We start from the raw sequence: 18,753 nt of genomic DNA, 5'->3' as shown, positions 1-18,753 counted from the left end.
AGAATGCTTAGATTTTTTTTTTTTTTTTTTGGCTGCACCTTCCTCCACCAGGAATCCAACCAGCACCCCAGGTGGAAGCAGTGGAAGCACAGTCATAACCATGGACCACCAGGAAACTCCCTTTTTTAAAGCTTTTTTTTTTGCTTAGATTTTTGTTTTTGGAGCGCCTTATAAGCCACTTGCTCTTTCATTTGAATTATACTGTATTGCTTTCTCCTAATCAAGAGAAAGTATAATGCTTTGATAGAGTCAATTATTTTACTTAAAGCATGTTTCTATACATTCCTATATGCATGCATGCATGCATGCTAAATCGCTTCAGTCGTGTCTGACTTCGTGCGACCTTATGGACAGCAGCCCACCAGGCTCCTCTGTCCACGGGATTTTTCAGGCAAGAATACTGGAGTGGGTTGCCATTTCCTTCTCCCATATTCCTATACAGACCTAGGTAGAAAATTAAAGGGATATGTATAAGTTTTCAAATGTAAATTTCAAATAACCTTATATTATAGATATTATATGCTAGAAATAATATGATTTATAGTTACAAAAAGCATCTCATGAGTTCTATGATTACTATGGGAAGCCTAATTGGAGATTTCTGGAAAAGCTGACACCTGATCTTAGTTTCAAACACTGAGAAGTAAACCAGCCTAAGCAGGCAGCCATTCCACATCAGGGAAACACCAATGGGGACTGTGTATCCTTGCTTTATGACTCCCAAGCAAATAAACCTTATTTTCCATGCAATAAACCTTAACTTGCAGTACGCGGTGGTCTTCTCCCATTTCATATTGAGCGCCTACAGCATGTCATCTTCTGATACTGCAACACCGACGCTGGTCCTTACGGAGTTTACGCTAACGGGACGCTCTTTAATGCCTTCTATCACCCAATTATCCCCAAAAGATAATCTCGCCACGTCAGCCAAATTTGTAAAACCTGTCTTGGGCAAAGGGAAAGGAACGCGCAACTCCGGACAGCTAGAAACCAAAACAGCCGGCGCACGGAAAGGACGTTCGGCACCGGCCTCCAGCCGCTCGGAGAGGCGCGCGGCTCTGACGCGTAGACCCCGCCCCCCCACTCCTTCTTAGCGGCCCCGCCCCCTCGAGCCAAGTGCGCAGGCTCCTCCTCCGGGCTCCGGTTCTGCTGGAGACGCAGCCCAGCGACTACATCGCCTTACAGCGATCTTCTGAGCGGGTCGTCTGGCCTTGCCCTACTGCAAGGTCTGCGGCGTCCCCGCGCTTCCGCAGGCGGAGTGGTACAGCCAGCCACTCTCCCAGCCTCGGTGCTTTGGTGAACACAACCCCCGGCGTGCCTGGAAAGTGCAACCCCTCGCCCGGCCCGGCAAGTCCCGGGCGTGAGCCGCGCTGACCGAAGGAGGATGGCAGCCTCTGGGGTAGAGAAGAGCAGCAAGAAGAAGACCGAGAAGAAACTTGCTGCTCGAGAGGAAGCCAAATTGTTGGCAGGTTTCATGGGCGTCATGAATAACATGCGGAAACAGGTACCGCCTCTGTGGGAGTGACCGTCGGCGTGGGGGAGGTGGTCCGGGGCTTGGGCCCCTGACGGACCCGGCTGAAACCCGCGCCCCGTGGATCGCGACCCTCTTCTTCCTCTGTCCTCGCCCTTCCTTGCATTTTCGTACGCCGGCGAAGCAGCTGCTGGTGGAGGGTCGCGTTAAACAGCTCTCCAGCAGAAGTGCCTCGTTGTCCGCCGATGCTGTGGCTCCCAGGTCAGACTCCTAGGGGACCTCTCGGACTGGCGTCCGGCGTCGGGTATCGGTTGTATAACAGCTGTGCCCTAGTTATCTCTTTGTGAGCCGAGCATCCCTCCATTGGCCAGCCGTTTTTAGCTGCCGTGAGATCTCGTGCGAAGAATCCCATTGGCACAGCCCAAACCGAAGCCCTCGAGGAAGGGAGAAGCATTGCTGGCCCTGACATCAGCTCCTCTTAAATAAGGATCCCCGCCTCCCTTCTGTGTTACCGGGGTGGAGCTAGGAGAAGGCAGTCTCTTGTACGTGTTAATTTAGAGCAGAAACAGTCGTGGATGAATTCCGTGCCATCCATTAAGGGCCCCTTGCGCCTCTGTTACTTAAGAGGAGTCTTTGTTCTGTCTTTGATGTGTGGCGTTTTAGTGACAGTCTTCGGCACGTCGGCGAAAGGTGGGTTGTGAAAAGAACGGGTTTTAACGCCAAAGAATGTAGACCAGAGAATCTGTTTGTTTATGAATGCCTCTTAGACCAGAAAAGTCGCTTGGTCATTTTCCTCATCCTGGAAGCTTTGTTTGTAGAAATGTGCGTCCAGGGAGATCTGTGGGAATGTTTCAGTTTTGTGTCTGTGGTCCTGTTTTTCATGACAAAAGCAGGATGTGAGTGTAACTGCAAAACCTAGCTTGCTCATTTGGTGGTGCTGAAACTGCACAAACCAGATTGGGACTTGAACTTAATTGAGAGCATACAGCTGGTCTCCGGACTTTATTGAAGGTCGGTTTCTTTTTTCCTGCGGCTTTGTAGGATTAGTTCCTCAGGTAGGAATTGAACCAGCGCCCCCAGCAGTGAAAGCCGAGTCCTAACCTCTGGGCCTCCAGGGAATTCCCAAAGCTCAGTATCTTTGTCTTATGGTGGAAGGAATTCAGTGAAGTGACAGGTAAGAAGTGGATTTATTTAGAGGTGCACAACCCATAGACAGAATGCAGTCTGTCTCAGTACCTGAGAATGCACCTTGATATGGTTAGTTTTCCGGGCTGGATAATTTTATAGGCTAACGAGTGGGAAGATTATTCCAACGGTTTCAGGGGAAGGGGCAGAGATTTCTGGGAACTGGGCCATCACCCACTTTTTGGCCTTTTATGGTTAACCTCAGAAGAGTCAGGGCACTGGTGGGTGTGTCATTTAGTTTGTGCTAATGCATTACAGTAAGTGTGTGATGAGGCTCAAGGTCCACTGGAAGTCGAATCTTCCACCATCTTGGACCAAGTTGGTTTTAACCAGTTTTTGTCATGTCGTGTGGCTGCGCCACCCTTTTAAAGGTTGTGCCCTGCCCCCTTTCCTACCGTTTCTGTTCTGATGGGACTATGGACAATAATAGAGGAATTTCAAGATTTTTTTGAAGATAATAATTGCTGGTGTCTTTAAGAAAACTCTGCTGGCATCTTGTTTTTGTTCATTAGCTCCTGACATCGTGCATGAGTGCAGTAGATGGTAGTGAGAGTGCATTTAAATCTTTCCTGGTCTTTGCGCTGAAGTAGCTGTGAATGCCTGAATTCAATATTTTATGTAACTTTCATGCATAAATTTACATGTATACATTCATGTTCCTTTCATGTGAACCTTTTTTGTTTATGACACCACTGACATTATTGATGCATTTAACTAGTGTCTGCCTCTAACAGGTAAATGAACCCTAGTTGACTAGCGCCCAGATTTGTTTCCAACAACCCTCCCATTCCCCCAAATGCGTGTTTTCATATGCAGACTATAGCATTGTGAAGCATTGCCTCATTCTATAGATAGGGTGCAACTGGGCTGGAGCATCAAATGTCTGCTTGAGAAGGAGGGGATTGTTTGAGACTATGTTTAGCTTTGGGGGTTTAAATTAATTCATAACCACTTTTTAGACTTAGCCTTAAGCAATATTAGTATCTACTTATTGTTACAATAGAAATACAGAATACTAAGTAGCAGGATTCTGTTACTGAGTGGGAAGGGAAAAATGGACGCTGGATGAGCCATCAGGAATTTCTTCCACAATGGCCTTAATCTGCCAGTTTCTGCTTTTTGTCGATGGCTTTGCTAACAGTTCTCCAGTAGCATTTTTACCAACTTCTTAGAATCCTGCATCTTTTGTTAAGATGTGTAGTTTGACTTTTGCAGTTGATTTACGTTGTACACGTATTGTCCTGTTTGACATAATACAGAAGAGGCTCACCAAGGACTGACAAGGGCAGTTGATGGGAAGTGGCAGAGGAGAAGCTAGTGTAAGCTAGAGGAGGAATGTTGAAGTGAGGACCAGTTTTTAAATTGTCATTGTTCTCTGGTGAATACTTTTGTGTTATTACTATTTTTTGCATCCCCTTATGTCCTCATTACTTTGAAGATGGGATGACAAGGGCCCTTCTATACACACCCAGAAACATCCCTACAAGAATTGAAGAGCACTGTGAACTTAGAATTCCTGAATCCCAATTCCTGCTCTATCATTAAGTAGTTGTGCGATCTTAGACAATAGGATTTAGGTCATTCATCTCTCTGTGACACTTGAGTCAATCTGTATGTAGTGGTGAAAGGGGATGCTGCTGAGCCAGCTGCTGCTGCTCAGCTTCCTGTGAAGCCTTTTCTTCCATTATCCTTTCAGTCATTTCTGGCCTCCTGTTTTTAAGTAAACTTGACAATGAAGTGTAAGATTGACAAAAAGGATCCAGATCATAAATGTGCAGCTCAAAGAATTATTGCAAAATGAACATACCCCCTCCAAGAAAAAGAACATGACTAATACACCAGAGGTCCCCCTCTTATGCCCTTCTCAGTTGCTACCTCCTCAAAGGTAACCACTATTCTAATTTCTGCTGCCACAGACTTGTTTTTCCTGCTTTTGAACTTGCGTACATGGAATCATAGAGCATACATTCATGTGTCTTGGTTTCTTAAAGCTCACATTTTGTTTGGGAGATTTATATATATTGTCGTTTGTTGCTCTAGTCCGTCTTCATTGTATGTAGTTTGCATACATACAAACTTGCATGAACATTGCATGAACACACCACAATTTATCCCTTCTATCATGCTGGGTATTTGGGATTATTAAAACTAGTACTACTGTGAACATTTTTGTACATGTCTTTTGATGTGTACACACGTGCCTTTGTTGGGAAATACCCAGGAATAGAGTTGCTGAGTCACAAGGTAGGCTGCATGCAGCTTTACTCGGTATAGGGGTACAATTTTTGAAGTTGTGCCAGTTCACGCTTCAGCCAGTTCTGTATGACAGAGGCTTTTGCTCTGTCTTAGCCAGCACTTGGTATCGTCAGTCTCTATGACATTAGCCATTCTAGTGGCTGTATGCTGCTGCTGCTAAGTCGCTTCAGTTGTGTCCAACTCTGTGTGACCCCAGAGACGGCAGCCTACCAGGCTCCCCCATCCCTGGGATTCTCCAGGCAAGAACACTGGAGTGGGTTGCCATTTCCTTCCCCAATGCATGAAAGTGAAAAGTGAAAGTGAAGTTGCTCAGTCGTGTCCGACTCCTCGCAACCCTGTGGACTGCAGCCCACCAGGCTCCTCCGTCCATGGGATTTGCCAGGCAAGCGTACTGGAGTGGGGTGCCATTGTCTTCTCCGAGTGGCTGTATAGTAGCATCTTACTTTATTTGGTGGAGTGCCTTGTCATTTTTCCAACTTTTTGTTTAAGTTCACATTATCTGTTACACTAGAAAGGGGCTCTTCAAAGCAGGGCAGGGTCATTAGTCACTACTGCACGTACCCAGTACTGATGCTGTTTGTTAATGCAGTCCAGAAGATCCTTATCAATTGAGAGATGTTTTGAGAACTTTGAGTACCACTATAGTTCAGTTTCCTCAGGTTAAATGAATTAAAGAATAATTAGAAAGTAAGAGCTTATGTTAAAGCCCCATTGAGGGTGAAGTGAGAGAACTGCAAAGCTAATTTTGAGGACTGGATGCTTGCTGAGCCGTCACCTCAGTTCTCTTACTAACTATTATTAAAATAACTCACCCTCTGTATGCTCACTTCTCCAAGACTGTCAGTTATTACACATCGGTAATCCTTAGGGTCTCCTGCAATGATCTAAGCCTTCTGCATCAAATCCTCAATAATAGAAACACTTCTCAAGCACTTACTTTGGATATAACAGCCATTCTGCAAAGTGTTTTACAGGCTTTTCTCACTGAATTTTCATAACAACGCCCATTGACAACTCCCTATTATCCAGACCTCCCTGTCCTTAACTCTTCTCAATTTTCTCTTTTTGTCTGTCCGGTTTAGGAGATATCTCTCTTTCTTTGCTCTCTTTTCAGTGTCCCAAGCTTTCTTGGCCCTCTGTCCTTTTTTTCACATCCTTTGGGCAAACAGCATTGATGACTGTTCACCTTTGTGCAAGGCTCCCAAGCACAGCTGAAGAATATCCCATTACTGGGCAGCCCTCCACTGGGTGAGTCCTGACTTCACCTGGCCTGGCAGTACTACTTACTGGTGAGCAATCCCACTTACCTATTTATTTTACTGTTTTCCTCTAACCTGAACCCTGTATCCTCACTTTCAGTAGATCATCTCTTTTGACATCACAAATAAATATAAGTCATTAGTCTGGAACTATCTATCTTTCATCTTTCCACCACCAAATCTGTAAACTTGTTTTGGCACTTTTAAAAAATTCTGCTACAGTGACTAAGGCCATTGAAAGCCAGCACTTCCATCTGGGCCTTGACTTTCTCAGTACTAGTCTAATCAGAAAAGTTGCTGCACCATTGATTACTCTATCCTTGTTAGGCATCATTAACTTCTCCTCTGCTGGATTCTACTGTCAGCATTTAGGCATGTTTTAACCTCTCTAGCTTGTAAACCAACCAATAAACCAATCCACCTATTCTTCGTCTCTGTAGTTCCCTGTAAATACCTCTCTCCCTCTTTGGGTCACTGGTTATCTATTCCCCTGTTGCAGTTTGGCGTTTTAACTCATCCTTTTAGGTGAGTATCTGTTGAGAATCCATTGTGTGAGACCTACTTAACATAAAATGGCAGGTACCAGAGACTGGTAAAAGGCCAGGGTGACTGGAGCACAGAACGTAGCGGGAGGATGGTGAAAGATGAAAATGGACAAGTTGCTCGAGATCTACCCGGGTACAGCCTCATAAGTCAGGTTAGTGGGTTTTGCCTTTTCTCTGATACCCTTTCACATACATCTGTGAGAGGAGGAAAAGGTGTTATCAGTTTTTCTTTTGACCGAGATGATTGACTGCTCTGTGAAATAAGTGAATTAACTCAGTAGTTGCTGACACACCAAACAGAAGTTCCCAATGAGATGGTCCTTTGGACAGAGGTGAGAGCAGCAACAGCAATATCAGTGAAGTTGTTGTTCAGCCACTAAGTCTTGTCCAGCTCTTTGCAACCCCATGGGCTGCGGCACACCAGGCTTCCTTGTCCTTCACTGTCTCCTAGAGTTTGCTCAAACTCATGTCCATTGATTGAGTCAGTGATGCTGTCTAACCATCTCATCCTCTGCCGCCCCCTTCTCCTTTTACTCTCAATCTTTCCCAGCATCAGGGTATTTTCCAGTGAGTCGGCTCTTCGTATCAGGTGGCCAAAGTATTGGAGCTTCACCAAAGGTGATGTATTCAAGAGATTTAGGAGGTAAGATCAACAGGTTAGGCATAATAACCATCCTGTGTGGTTGTGATGACTAAATTAGATAATCAAGATAACTTAAAACAGGACTTGATAATGCATAAGTTCTCAATAAAAGTTGGCTGCTTTCTTTTGCTTCTGTGAAGGTGGTGATTGATTGAATGCGGAAGACTTCTGTACAGGATGTCATTCATGATCCCCAGGGTTCTAGAGTGCATAACTAAATGGATCATGACACTGTTTACTAAGAGAGGAGATACTAAAAATGGACCACGGCTTTTATTTTTTGGATTAAGGCTTTGAGGATAAGGTAATTTGCATTTTAATTGGTTCAAAGTGCTGCTGAGACATTGAGGTATCTGAGTGGACAGGTCTGGAGAATTGTGGGTTAAAAATATGAATTTATGAGTTACCTGCAGATAGAAGATAACTTCACTGAAGCTGTGGAGAGTTAAGAGACTAGGATAAAGGCTGGATGGGGAAGGAGCCTGTAAGGAAAACAAAAAAGGAATGGCTGGAAGAGTAGGAGGAAAGTGAGTTTTGAGACTCAGAGAAGAAATTGTTTCAGCAAGAAGATGGCAAATTTTGAAGCCTATGAGAAGTCAGTAAGACAAGAACTAAAAATGCTTGTAGGATGTAATAACAAAGAGGGGTTTATTGACTTTGATAAGGAGACGAATGGAAGTCAGATTAGTGTGAGTAGGATATCAGAAAATGGAGACAGTTCATTTGAGAAATTTGACCCTAAATGGAGACAGGGAGTCAGATGAAGGCTTTTGATGTTATTTGTTTAAATGGGAGATGTATGTGTGTTTAAAAACTAGTAGGAAGAATTCATTTGAGATGGAGAGGTTGAGTTCTTATGAGACAGAATGGGTAGTTGATAGATAATTCCTGAGATGAAGTCCGAATTAAAGGTGAGTAACCTCATATGGAGGAAGGAGGATGGTTCCCCTTCCATAGGACTAGGAAGGAGAAGAGGGTTGGTAAGTGTGTAGGTGGGTATGTTTGGAATCAAGAGACTGAGCGAGTTTCTGTCTAGAGAATTTTGGGAGCTTACTGCATTCACTGCAGGCTGGAAGCTGAGCAGGCCTGGCAAACAGGGGGAACAAGGGATTCTTTGGTAACTAGGCTGCAAAAACCCCAGAGCCAAGGTTACAATGCAGGGACAGTCTTGACGACTAGCTCGTGCCACTATAAAGACGTCTCCATCTCCCCACACTCTGCACTATCATTCCATCATTCACTCGGGTTTCAAAATTCTGGAAGTAGGTGTCTAATTGGCTGGCCTTTGATTGTTTTCCAGATTAGGTCTTTGCTACGGAGTGAATAGAAGAACTGTCTGACTTACGGGCTCCATAATGAGAGGCAGGCTCAGAGAATTGCCCTCTCTCCAGGATAGTTCATAATGAGGATTTTTTTCCCCAGAAATGAGAGTTTGAAGTTCTAATAGGAGGGGGAAATTGGAAGCTAGATTGCCAGAATCCACAGACACCCACTATGACCTCTATCTTAGGCTGTCCAATACAAACATGCATGCTCTTATTCTCATTCCTATAATTAAAAATATGTATATATACCACCAAAATTTTTTTCACTTATAGTGTCTAACTCCAGGATCACTTAGTGATATCCATTCCTTCTAGGTCACTTTAAGATCCTAAGGGCTATATATGATAACTGATGGTTTATATGATCTTGGAGGGGAAGGGCAACTATTATGTAAATATTTTATAAAAAAGAAAAAAAGTAGAAGCCACGTTCATTGCTTATCATGGTTTATTAATTGTTGTATTTGTGACTTCTTTCTTGACTGGCCATCCTATTCTTTGTCTTTAGCCAACCCCTCAAGTTTCTTTACCTGATGGGGTGGTGACCTGATCTTTTCTTCCTAGGTATCTTGAACCTTCGGACTTCCCTGTATAGGATTACTTTAGTCTCACACTAACATTTACCACGACATTTGGCAGCATCAGTGTTACCTCTGGGATCTGATTTTATGTTACTTAAAGGCTGACTGAGTTAGCCTGTTACTGTTGGATGGATGCTGGCAGAAGACACGAGACTCCTAGGTCAGGGGCAGCAGACTTGGCTAGCCGCTGCACAGCGTCCCCCGCGTCAGCGTGTATGCACCAGTTCCCCTTGCCTCAGAAGTACTGTGAGGGTGACGTGGGGGGGGCCTGGCTGGATATCACACACACAGTGGGTTTGTGTTAGAGCTAAGAGATGAACAATGAGTTTAAGGAATCTGCCAATTTTACAGCAAACCATAGACGGGCTTGCTTTTTATCCTGGAAGGGAGACGTTGTCTCACTGTCATGGTCACTTTCTGCCAGCAAAACCGTGAGAAATGGGGGCTTGGATAAAAAGCGACAGAACCTTGCATTCTTGGCATGTCCAGGAACTCGAGAACCGTAGAGGATTGTCTCTCCCAACAACCAGAAGGAGTCCAGTGGGGGTCCCTTGAGTTCCAGTCATCTTTTGTCTCATGGAGAAGAATAACAATTTTTTTTCTTGACGGCCAGGATCAGGCACCTGTCCCACTGTAGAAACTTTTTACCCAGTGGCATGAGGAGGCCAAAATGGCCAGGTCACAGTTTTAACTTTGAATTTTGTGGAAATGCTGTTTTATCACTTGATTAAATGATTCTTTTTCTGGGTCCCCAAATCTCTAAACTGCTACCAGAACCCATGTCCAGAAGGACTAATTGCTGAGATCAGAAACAAAAGTTTTGTAAATGAATCATTAAGCATATTAGTGAGGGGAGCCTCTGCCATACCTTGGTTGCCAGGCTAGTTCTGGCTAGAAACCATTTTGTTTATACAAATTAAATGAAATCAAATCATTTGAAAATGGATTCAACTGCTTAAAGAAAAAGCTTTGAAAACCACTCATCCAACGTTTTTCCCAGAAAAAAGAGTAAACTGCGTGTGTCTTGTCTCTCTGTGTCTATGTGGTACTGAGAACCGAATATTTCTGATCATACTTCTCTCAAAGGAAAGGCGCAAGGTGTCTTGAGTTCACATCTCTCTTCCTAATTTTACCCAACAAGAGCAAAGTTGCTAGTAAAATTAAATTAGAACAAAAGGCATTGCTGTTTTATTAATGATGAGATTCCTTACATACTTCTGCTTGAGTTCCCCATCTGCTCAATAGGACAGGTAAGATGTGTCTTACGGTGGACTCTGTATGCTGGACTTGGGCCCAGCCATCTTCCCCACTGCCCCCCTTGCAGGACACATGAATATTCAGATTATAAAATTTAGATTATTGGAATTTACAAGGTGTTCTTCTCAAGCAAAGCCTCGTCTGCCAACTTTATTTCACTAGAGAAGCACTGCCTATGGGGGATTACCAGGTAGTTGCTCATCTGTCACTAGGGTGTTTTATATTGCATTTGGCTGTTGATCTTCAGATAAACTCCCTGAGCTGAGATCTTAGAGCGGTGAACCGGGCACCAGCGCTCTTCACAGACGTTAAGTGGACACAGCACTGTCAGTTCGTATTCCCAGGTTTGGCTTATCTTCCAGGTGCTCTGTTCCTGGCACAGGGGGTGCTTTGTTCTGTCTCAGATGCTGACGAGGCATCCTCCATCAGTTGACTGTTCCTTTGTGTAGCCTCTGAAGAACAGTTCAGGGAGTTATTTAATTTTTTTACTCCAGAAAGCTACAGAATGCAGAAGGGTGTGGAATGGGTAGATATCTGTTAACTCTAGACTTGGAAGGCCACTTCCATTTCTCATCTCAAATGGTTCTCAGCCAAGATGTCATTCATAGCTCTCTCGACTGTCTGCAGTGAACAAATGGCAGCACTCTGTCTAATTCCATACTAGCAACAAAATCCCCCAAGTCTGCCTGTTATGAACCCCCTTATTGTTGAATTCCCACATCTATAATCTACCTGTCAGTTAAAGCAGTTGAAAGGCAAAAGTCTGCTCTCCCTATTTTCTTATGCTGCTGAGTGTCAGCCATAAGGCATTCACTTAAGTGTTAAGGTCAAGTCAGGATAACTTCTTCAGCACCTTCAGTGTAGGTTGTCTTCCATCGGAATAGACTGTTAATTGAGCACTTCCAGAACGTCTCCAATTTCAAAGTAGTTTGTGTCATGTTTTCAGTATGGCAGGGGGTCTCCAGGACTCTTAAGATTAGCATCGTGTCACCCCCATCCCCACAAGCTTGAAACTGTACAAGCACATCTCCCATCTCTCAATAAATAGTAAAGATGTTTACATAATACTATATGGTCCTAACCCACTGTTATTGTTGCCAGCCAAAAACAGAGCAGAAACTTTGTTTCTGGTGAAACAGTTTTCAAAGAAAAATCTTGGCTTTTGATTTTGACAGATTGCTAGCCTTTGTCAGCTGTCTGTAATAGATAGACCCTAAGACTAAACTCAGCCTGGAGGAATCACTTTGATCAGGAGGCTAATGGGCAAACTGTTTCCTGGAGAAGGAATTTCATCTATGCATAATAATGCTTTGTTGGCATAGGATACATTGTTTTCCATGGAAATTTGCCAGCAGAGTTTCTCAGCTGCTGACTCTGCTAGAGTCTCTTTTCTCCTTGTGGTCCATCCTGCACGTTTAAGATTAATTTTCATTTTCTTATTTGAACCTTGTGTTCCTGGCAACTTGGTCCCAAAATAGTTGAGTTTTGTCTAGTGACAAAGTCTTCTCTCCTGTTTGGGAGGAGAGGGATTCACATTCGTAACGGGCAGTTGTGCAGAGCAGTTTGTGGCCTTGAATCCTCCACAGTTCTGATCCTCCTGGTTGTTCTGCACCTTTGTGTCCTTGTTACAATCCTCACCTGCTGTGAAATTCCTTATATATTCATATATATGTGTGTATAAAATACATTGAAGTATAGTTACTCTATGGTGTAGTTTCAAGTGTACAGCAGAGTGATCCAGTCTCCTTCTATGTATTAATCTTAGTTCATGGAAGAGCCTTTTCTTTTTTTCCCCTCCGTTTGTCTCAGCTGGAGTGTGACCTTTAACAGACTCCTCTAGGCCTGTGGCCCTTTACAGCGTGCTCCTGGAAACCTTGCCTTTCTTCTTCATCTTTTGTTTGCCAGGCCTGGAAAACTTGGTGATAGCAGACACATTCCTTTCTGTTTCCTATTTGTGTTGAAGTGGGCGGTGTCTTTGTGTCCATTTGTTCCTTCCAGACAACCCCAACTGAGTTGCTAGCCTGTTAAAGTTGCATACTTTCCTATCCTGTAGAGCTAACATTGCTTAGATCAAATGCCTCTTTTCCTTTTCATTTTAGCCCCAGATGTTTTGCTAACCTATTTCTTCTACTAGTGCCTTTCAAAGTCTATTGACATTGCCATGGTAGAAAATATAAGAGGTCTGTGTTAGGTTTACTGCCAACCCTTAACCACCCTCAGTAAGGTAATTTTAATTATGGGGAAGCCCAGCGTCTAACAGGTCTGAATTATTTGGCTCCCCTTAATGTGACCTAGTACTCTCTCGTAGTCTTAATTTCCAGAAACTTCGCCAATATGTTTCGCTAGAGCGTTTACCATTCCTGTCTTCTCGCCAGATCACCTTGCAGAGTATTTAATAATGCATGTGATACTTTACTGCTGATCTTCATTTCCCCTTTTCAAATCAATCTGAACTTATTGTAATCACCTACTGTAACTGCCCCAGTCTTTCGAGGGCAGTCCTTAAATTGTGTGTTTGATTTCTTACCTTTAGCTTTAAAAGAAATCTTATAAAAAATTCCTAGGTCAAACTTTTTTCTGAGAGAGATTGTTTAGTCTGCTCCTGAATTCTTTCTTCCTTTGTTATGTATCTCTTTGGTCCACATCACCTTCACTGAACAAATAACAACAAAAGTAACCTTTTTTTCCCCTCTAATCTCATCTTTTAAAGATCAGTTGCACCAAAATTTATCTGCTTTTCTTTTCAAAGCTGTTTGACTGAGCTTGTCATATATTTCCCTTAAGGAAGGAAATCTCCTTTATTAATCTAGGTATGTTCCTATGTTTTTCTTTTACTTTTCCACTTGCCTTATCCTGATTATACATGTATTTAAGCCCAGTGCTGTTTTTCTTGCTTTTCTGAACAAAAAAGGTTTCTAAAGTCATGTAAATTATTTTTTTCTCTTAACCTTTGGGTTTATTATTGCTTTGTTGAGGCTTTTCTGGGCTTCCCTGAGGCTTTTCTAGTAAATCTCAATCCAAAATGATGATTTATTCCTGTGTAATAAGGGTTCCATTTTCATTTATCCTTTCAGTGATTTAAATCCACCACCCAACTATAGTTGAATCTACAGTCTACCCAGGGATCTGTACCCAGGGTCAACTTGAATTCACGCTGGGAGGGACTGATTGCAGAACCTTGTTGACAAGCCACATAAATCCAAAGGTTAGTCATTCCTCAGTCCTCTCCTTGGGATACAGTGAAGAATAGAACTTGGGACTGCTGCTTGCATGCCTTCTCCTAACGCCAACACATACTGCAGAGAGCTAGAACCTCATGCAATGCTGTGGAATTTACAGGAACCTAAAGTGCCTTTTTACAGGCCTATCTGGCAACTACTTAAAGAGAGCGAAAGGTCATTCCACAAACGCATGTCTAAAATGCTTGCCTTTAGGGGGGAGTTTTGAGGGGAGTCTTTTCAAGCCAAAGGACTTTCCCCACAAAAGTGCCTAATACCTGCAAACCCTAAAGCAGCCCCAGAGTTGCTGTTTGCCTTGGTTTGAGTGTCTATCCATAGTGGTTTGAGGGACCCTCTTCTTCTGGTTCTAAATATTTCAGAAATAGACACAGGAGACATAAATTAAGGGTGATGACAGACTAGTGAGCATGGCCTTGACTTGAGCATAAAGAGGCTTCCTCCTCTTCTCCCCACTAACTAAAAACTTTCCCACCCAATCTGAGGCAGAGCAGCTGAGGAATGGAAACAGTCCTCTCCTGCCATAGGCGGAGGCAAGCCTGTCCCAGTGAATTCAGTTCTGCTTGGGGAGCAGATTCCTGGAAGAATGAGCTGGGAAACCTGGCTCTGTGTGGTCAGTGACCTCTACCGTGCTCTTGCTCATCTGGCCGTCACTCTTCCACCAGCGACGGAGAAAAGGACTGAGACGTCCTTCCCAGTACTTACCGTCACCAGAGGAAGAGAGAGCACTTTAAGAGAGAAAACTATTATTTATTTTCTCATAAATTGGTAACAGCCACTCCAATACCATTTTGTCAGTTATCAAATCTCTCACCACCTTTTTTAAATTAAACTTTTTTTAGAGCAGTTTTAACAGAAAAATTGAGCAGAAAGTAGTTTCCATTTACCCCTTTCATCCCCCTGCCCCAGTTTCCCCTCTTATTAACATCTTGTCTAAGTGTGAGGCATTTGTTAAAATGGATGAGGCCTTGTTACATTTTTAACCATAGTGTATCTTAGAGTTCATTCTTTCTACATTCTGTGGTTTTGACAGATGTATAATGACATATATCCATTGTTAACAGTATCAAGCAAAATAATTTCACTGCCTTAACCGTTACCTGTGCCCCACCTCCTCACCACATACTTGAAATGGTATCTTTATCATATGCCAAATTCCCATTAATGTAGATCCCTCACATTGCTTAGGTTTATTTCTCGATATTTAATTATTTTCTTACTGCTGTGATTAGGATTTTTTTTCTCATTTGTGTGTTTTTTTTAATGGCATATTACTCACATCTAATTGGCTTTTCATATTTATCTTCTTTGTCTAGCCACCTTACTGACTTTCAGTATAAGTTCTAATAGTGTTAAATTGATTTATCTTTATTTCTGTACTGATTTGGCTAAAAATTCCAGGAAAATGTGACAGGATGTATGTATATGTGTATATATATATTTCAAACTTGAATGAGAATGCCTCTTCTGTTTCACTATTAAATGTGATGTTTGCTGTTGATTCTGATGAATGACCTTAAGTGGACAGATACATCATTTTCTTTATTGAAGAATCTCAGGAAATGAATTTTTAATATTATCACACACCCTTTTGTCATATATTGAACCTTTTCTACGTGAAAAATTTCTCTTTTAACCCATCAGTATGATGAATTACATTAATAGATATATTGTTCTTGAACCCTTCTTGCATGCCTAGAACAATACCCTGCTGGACTGAGTTTGCAAATACTTGACAGATCTCTATATAAGTCCCTGAAAGAGGAAAAAAAGCAAAGAATATGTGACCAAAATAACAACTGACAGTTAAAAAAATGAAGATAGCAAGGAAATAATAAATAGCATTTAAAAAGTAGCATATGTAAAATGAAATTAAGTTATTAGTGATAAACAGGATTATGTTAAACTCTATTTAAAATTATCTTTGTGGGAACCTCAGGCAAGGTTACACAAAAATTATGCTTTTATAAGAGACTTAAGATTCAAAAGCTGAAAATAATAAATACAAAGATGTAACAAATATGGGAGGACATAAACAGAAATTGCAAGGTTTTTTTGGTGTGTTTAATCCAGTGAAGATATGTTGTTCAAAAGGTAGTTTTGTTTAAGTTTCTGTTCTATTCACCTTGGGCTTTCATTCTCCAGCTTCCTGAGTCTCTGTCTCCCCATTTCCTGGTTGTGCATACCCCTCTTTCCCAAGGACAGATAGCAGGAGGGACCTCTCTCTTTAGGTCAGTCCCATTTCTTGTTGAATAGGACCTATTAATCTGTTGTAGTCCAGTCAAATAAATGTACCATTTGGATGTAAACGATTGCTCCCATTTCACCTCCTCCCACTTGCTGTACACATTTATATCCAGCTAGAGATTAATCTTAGACTAAGACTAAATTGTACAAAGATTCTTCTGATTTCCCTGACTTCCTTCTGTGTCTGTTAATTCACTACACTAACATTTCCCATCCCCAAGTATGCCTTGGGAAGGTTTTTTGCTCCTTTTCAGTTTAACTTGACGTTTTCTGGAACTTCCCTTCAGCAGCCATAGGCCCCTCTCCTGTCTAATTTGCTTGCTATTCTGTTGGTATTCTTTCTTCCTCTTTTTTTCTTTCCTTCCCTCCCTCACCTCTCCCTGTCTTTTTCTCTTTCTTCCTCTTAAGCAAACTTGATCAAGCTTGTTTTTGATGGTAACCAAACAGTTGGCTTGGTTTTGCTACCTAGTATTTTGTGGTGCAGCAAAATCACCTGCAAGCTATGCCTATTCTGTATCCCTTCCCCAAATAAATGGAAATAAAAATGTAAGACATGATTGGAGTAACAGTGGCTTTAATTATGATCTGCATATAATGTCTAAGCAATAGTCTATAGTTCCTAGTAGTGTTAGTCACTCAGTTGTATCTGACTCTTTGTGAACCCATGGACTGTGGCCCACCAGGCTCCTCCATCCATGTAATTCCCCAGACAAGAATATTGGAGGGGACTGACATTTCCTTCTCCAGGGGATCTTCCCGAACTAGGGATCAAACTCTGGTCTCCCACATTTGCCGGCAGTTTCTTTACCGTCTGCGCCACCAGGGAAGCCCCTTAAAAAAAAAAAAAAGTCCTTAAGTAAGCTGTAAGAATGAAATGTTCATTCCTTAGCCCACTAAGAACCCATTTTTAGGGTCCTAAAAAAATGGGACCCATTTTTTTTCTAATTCTGTTACTATCTTATTTGAGTTTTTATTTGTGGAATAGTAATGTAGGAAATAGTGATTTATCTATCAGAAACTATATCAGTAGTTTTAGTAAAATACCTAAATTTGCAAAATTCCATATCTTCTGAGCTATTGGGCCATTACTTAGATTTGTGAGTACTATTACTCTGAAAATATTATTTGCCTTGTATTCCCAGTGCCTAAGAGAGTGCTTTACATATTTTTTCCTGAGCCAAATCTATACATTATATCTTTAACTTCATTAAGAAATTGAAATTTTATTTGATAAATAAGACATTTCTTTTTTCTTGAAACTCATCTTTAAGTAAGTAAATCTTAAGCTTTAATGTTCCCCATTTTTCTAACACTTTTAAGTATACAATCTAGGTTTGTCTTCTTTCAGTAACCTACAGTGACACATTTATCCTTGGTTAGATATCACAATTTAAAAGTGGCTGCTATCCAGGTCTTATCAGAAGTGCATATTAGAGAAGTGTTATTTAAGGAAAGAGTGCTCAGTGGACACTTGGTTCATCTACTCTATGTTCTGAGTAGTTCCTGTTTCGGGTTAGGTCTGTGAAGGCAACTTTCTTGGAAAATGCAGTGTGTACTTTACATTTTATCAAGGACAGTTTTTAAAAAGTATATTGTTTTGTTTGAAAAACCACCAGGAACATTGTCATTTAATGTCCCTGTAAAATCTCACTATGAGAAACATCGTAGAATTAGTGTCAGATTAAAAAAAAAAAAATTGGCTTCCCCCAAAGGTTAGTACTTTTTTTTCCTGATTTTAAAGATTTTTTTTTTTTTCCCCTGACTATTGGGAGCTTTAGTGCCAGATTTTGATACACCAAACTCATGACAGCAACTCTGTAAGTCCTTCGTAAATAGATTTTACATTATAAACAAGATCTGTGCTGGGGAAATACTGGATTTAAATGGAAAACAGAGATAAAGCATTTGGTCAGCACCTGTTTTTTTCCTTTGCCTAGCCATTCCCATTGAGCCCTTTTTAATTGTATTTATTTCTCTCTTGATTAGAAAACACTGTGTGATGTGATCCTTATGGTCCAGGAAAGAAAGATACCTGCTCATCGTGTTGTCCTTGCTGCAGCCAGTCATTTTTTTAACTTAATGTTCACAAGTAAGTATCTGAAGATAAAACACAATATTTTTTCTATGAAATTTAGGTGAGATCTAAATGGAAATATGCCATTTTCATATTTAATATGCCAGTTTTATAAGCACGTACGGCCATAGAATGGTGAGGAGATTGAAGAGTGGTCACGGTGGTGACTGCTCGGAGGAGAGCTGTCCTTTTTTAGCCCCAAAGGCCTCTAAGTGTTTACTAATGAACATATAGCTTCTAGTTGAATACTGGGTTTCTTTCTTAATCTCAGATGAAAAGGCAAAGGAGCAGATAGTCTTATGGCCTTTTATCTAGCAAGTTAAATGAAAAATGAAATATACTAAAAAAAAAACATTTTGGAGTTGAGAATTGGGTCCGAGTCCTGGTTCTTCTACTTAGTACTGCTTATGAGCTTGATCAAGTTGTATAATATATTTGCCTCAAGTTTTCTCTTTAATGCCCTGGCTACCTACCAGGGTTTTGGGGAAGAATGAGAGCCTTGCTGTTGAAAGCTGACTATGTATATTTAATTGTCATTGTTTTTATAGGTCTGTTCCAGCTGTATCAGAGGCATTTTTCCCATAGCAATTTAAGAGAATGCTACCAAATTAATTTAGGAGTTGGGGAAATACTAAATCTAGATTTATGTCTTTCTGTTTACTTGGCCTTTTTTT

The 18,753-nt window shown here is 41.6% G+C and overlaps 1 protein-coding gene across 5 annotated transcripts in view; it reads left to right on the top strand.

Moving 5' to 3' along the window:
* KLHL7 (kelch like family member 7) overlaps positions 1,125-18,753 on the top strand; it is a 54,318-nt gene continuing 36,689 nt past the window's right edge. The window contains exons 1-3 of one of the 5 annotated variants that reach the window (XM_018047322.1): positions 1,377-1,504; positions 13,597-13,727; positions 17,992-18,094. In XM_018047322.1, coding sequence (XP_017902811.1) covers positions 18,016-18,094 — 79 coding nt within the window. In that variant the 5' untranslated portion in view covers positions 1,377-1,504; positions 13,597-13,727; positions 17,992-18,015. The other 4 variants (XM_018047321.1, XM_018047324.1, XM_018047323.1 and 1 more) reach the window with 4 other exon arrangements.

This window comes from Capra hircus, chromosome 4 (genome assembly GCF_001704415.2).
Source record: "Capra hircus breed San Clemente chromosome 4, ASM170441v1, whole genome shotgun sequence".
Taxonomy (NCBI): domain Eukaryota; kingdom Metazoa; phylum Chordata; class Mammalia; order Artiodactyla; family Bovidae; genus Capra; species Capra hircus.
This window is presented reverse-complemented; position numbering and strand designations above follow the sequence as displayed.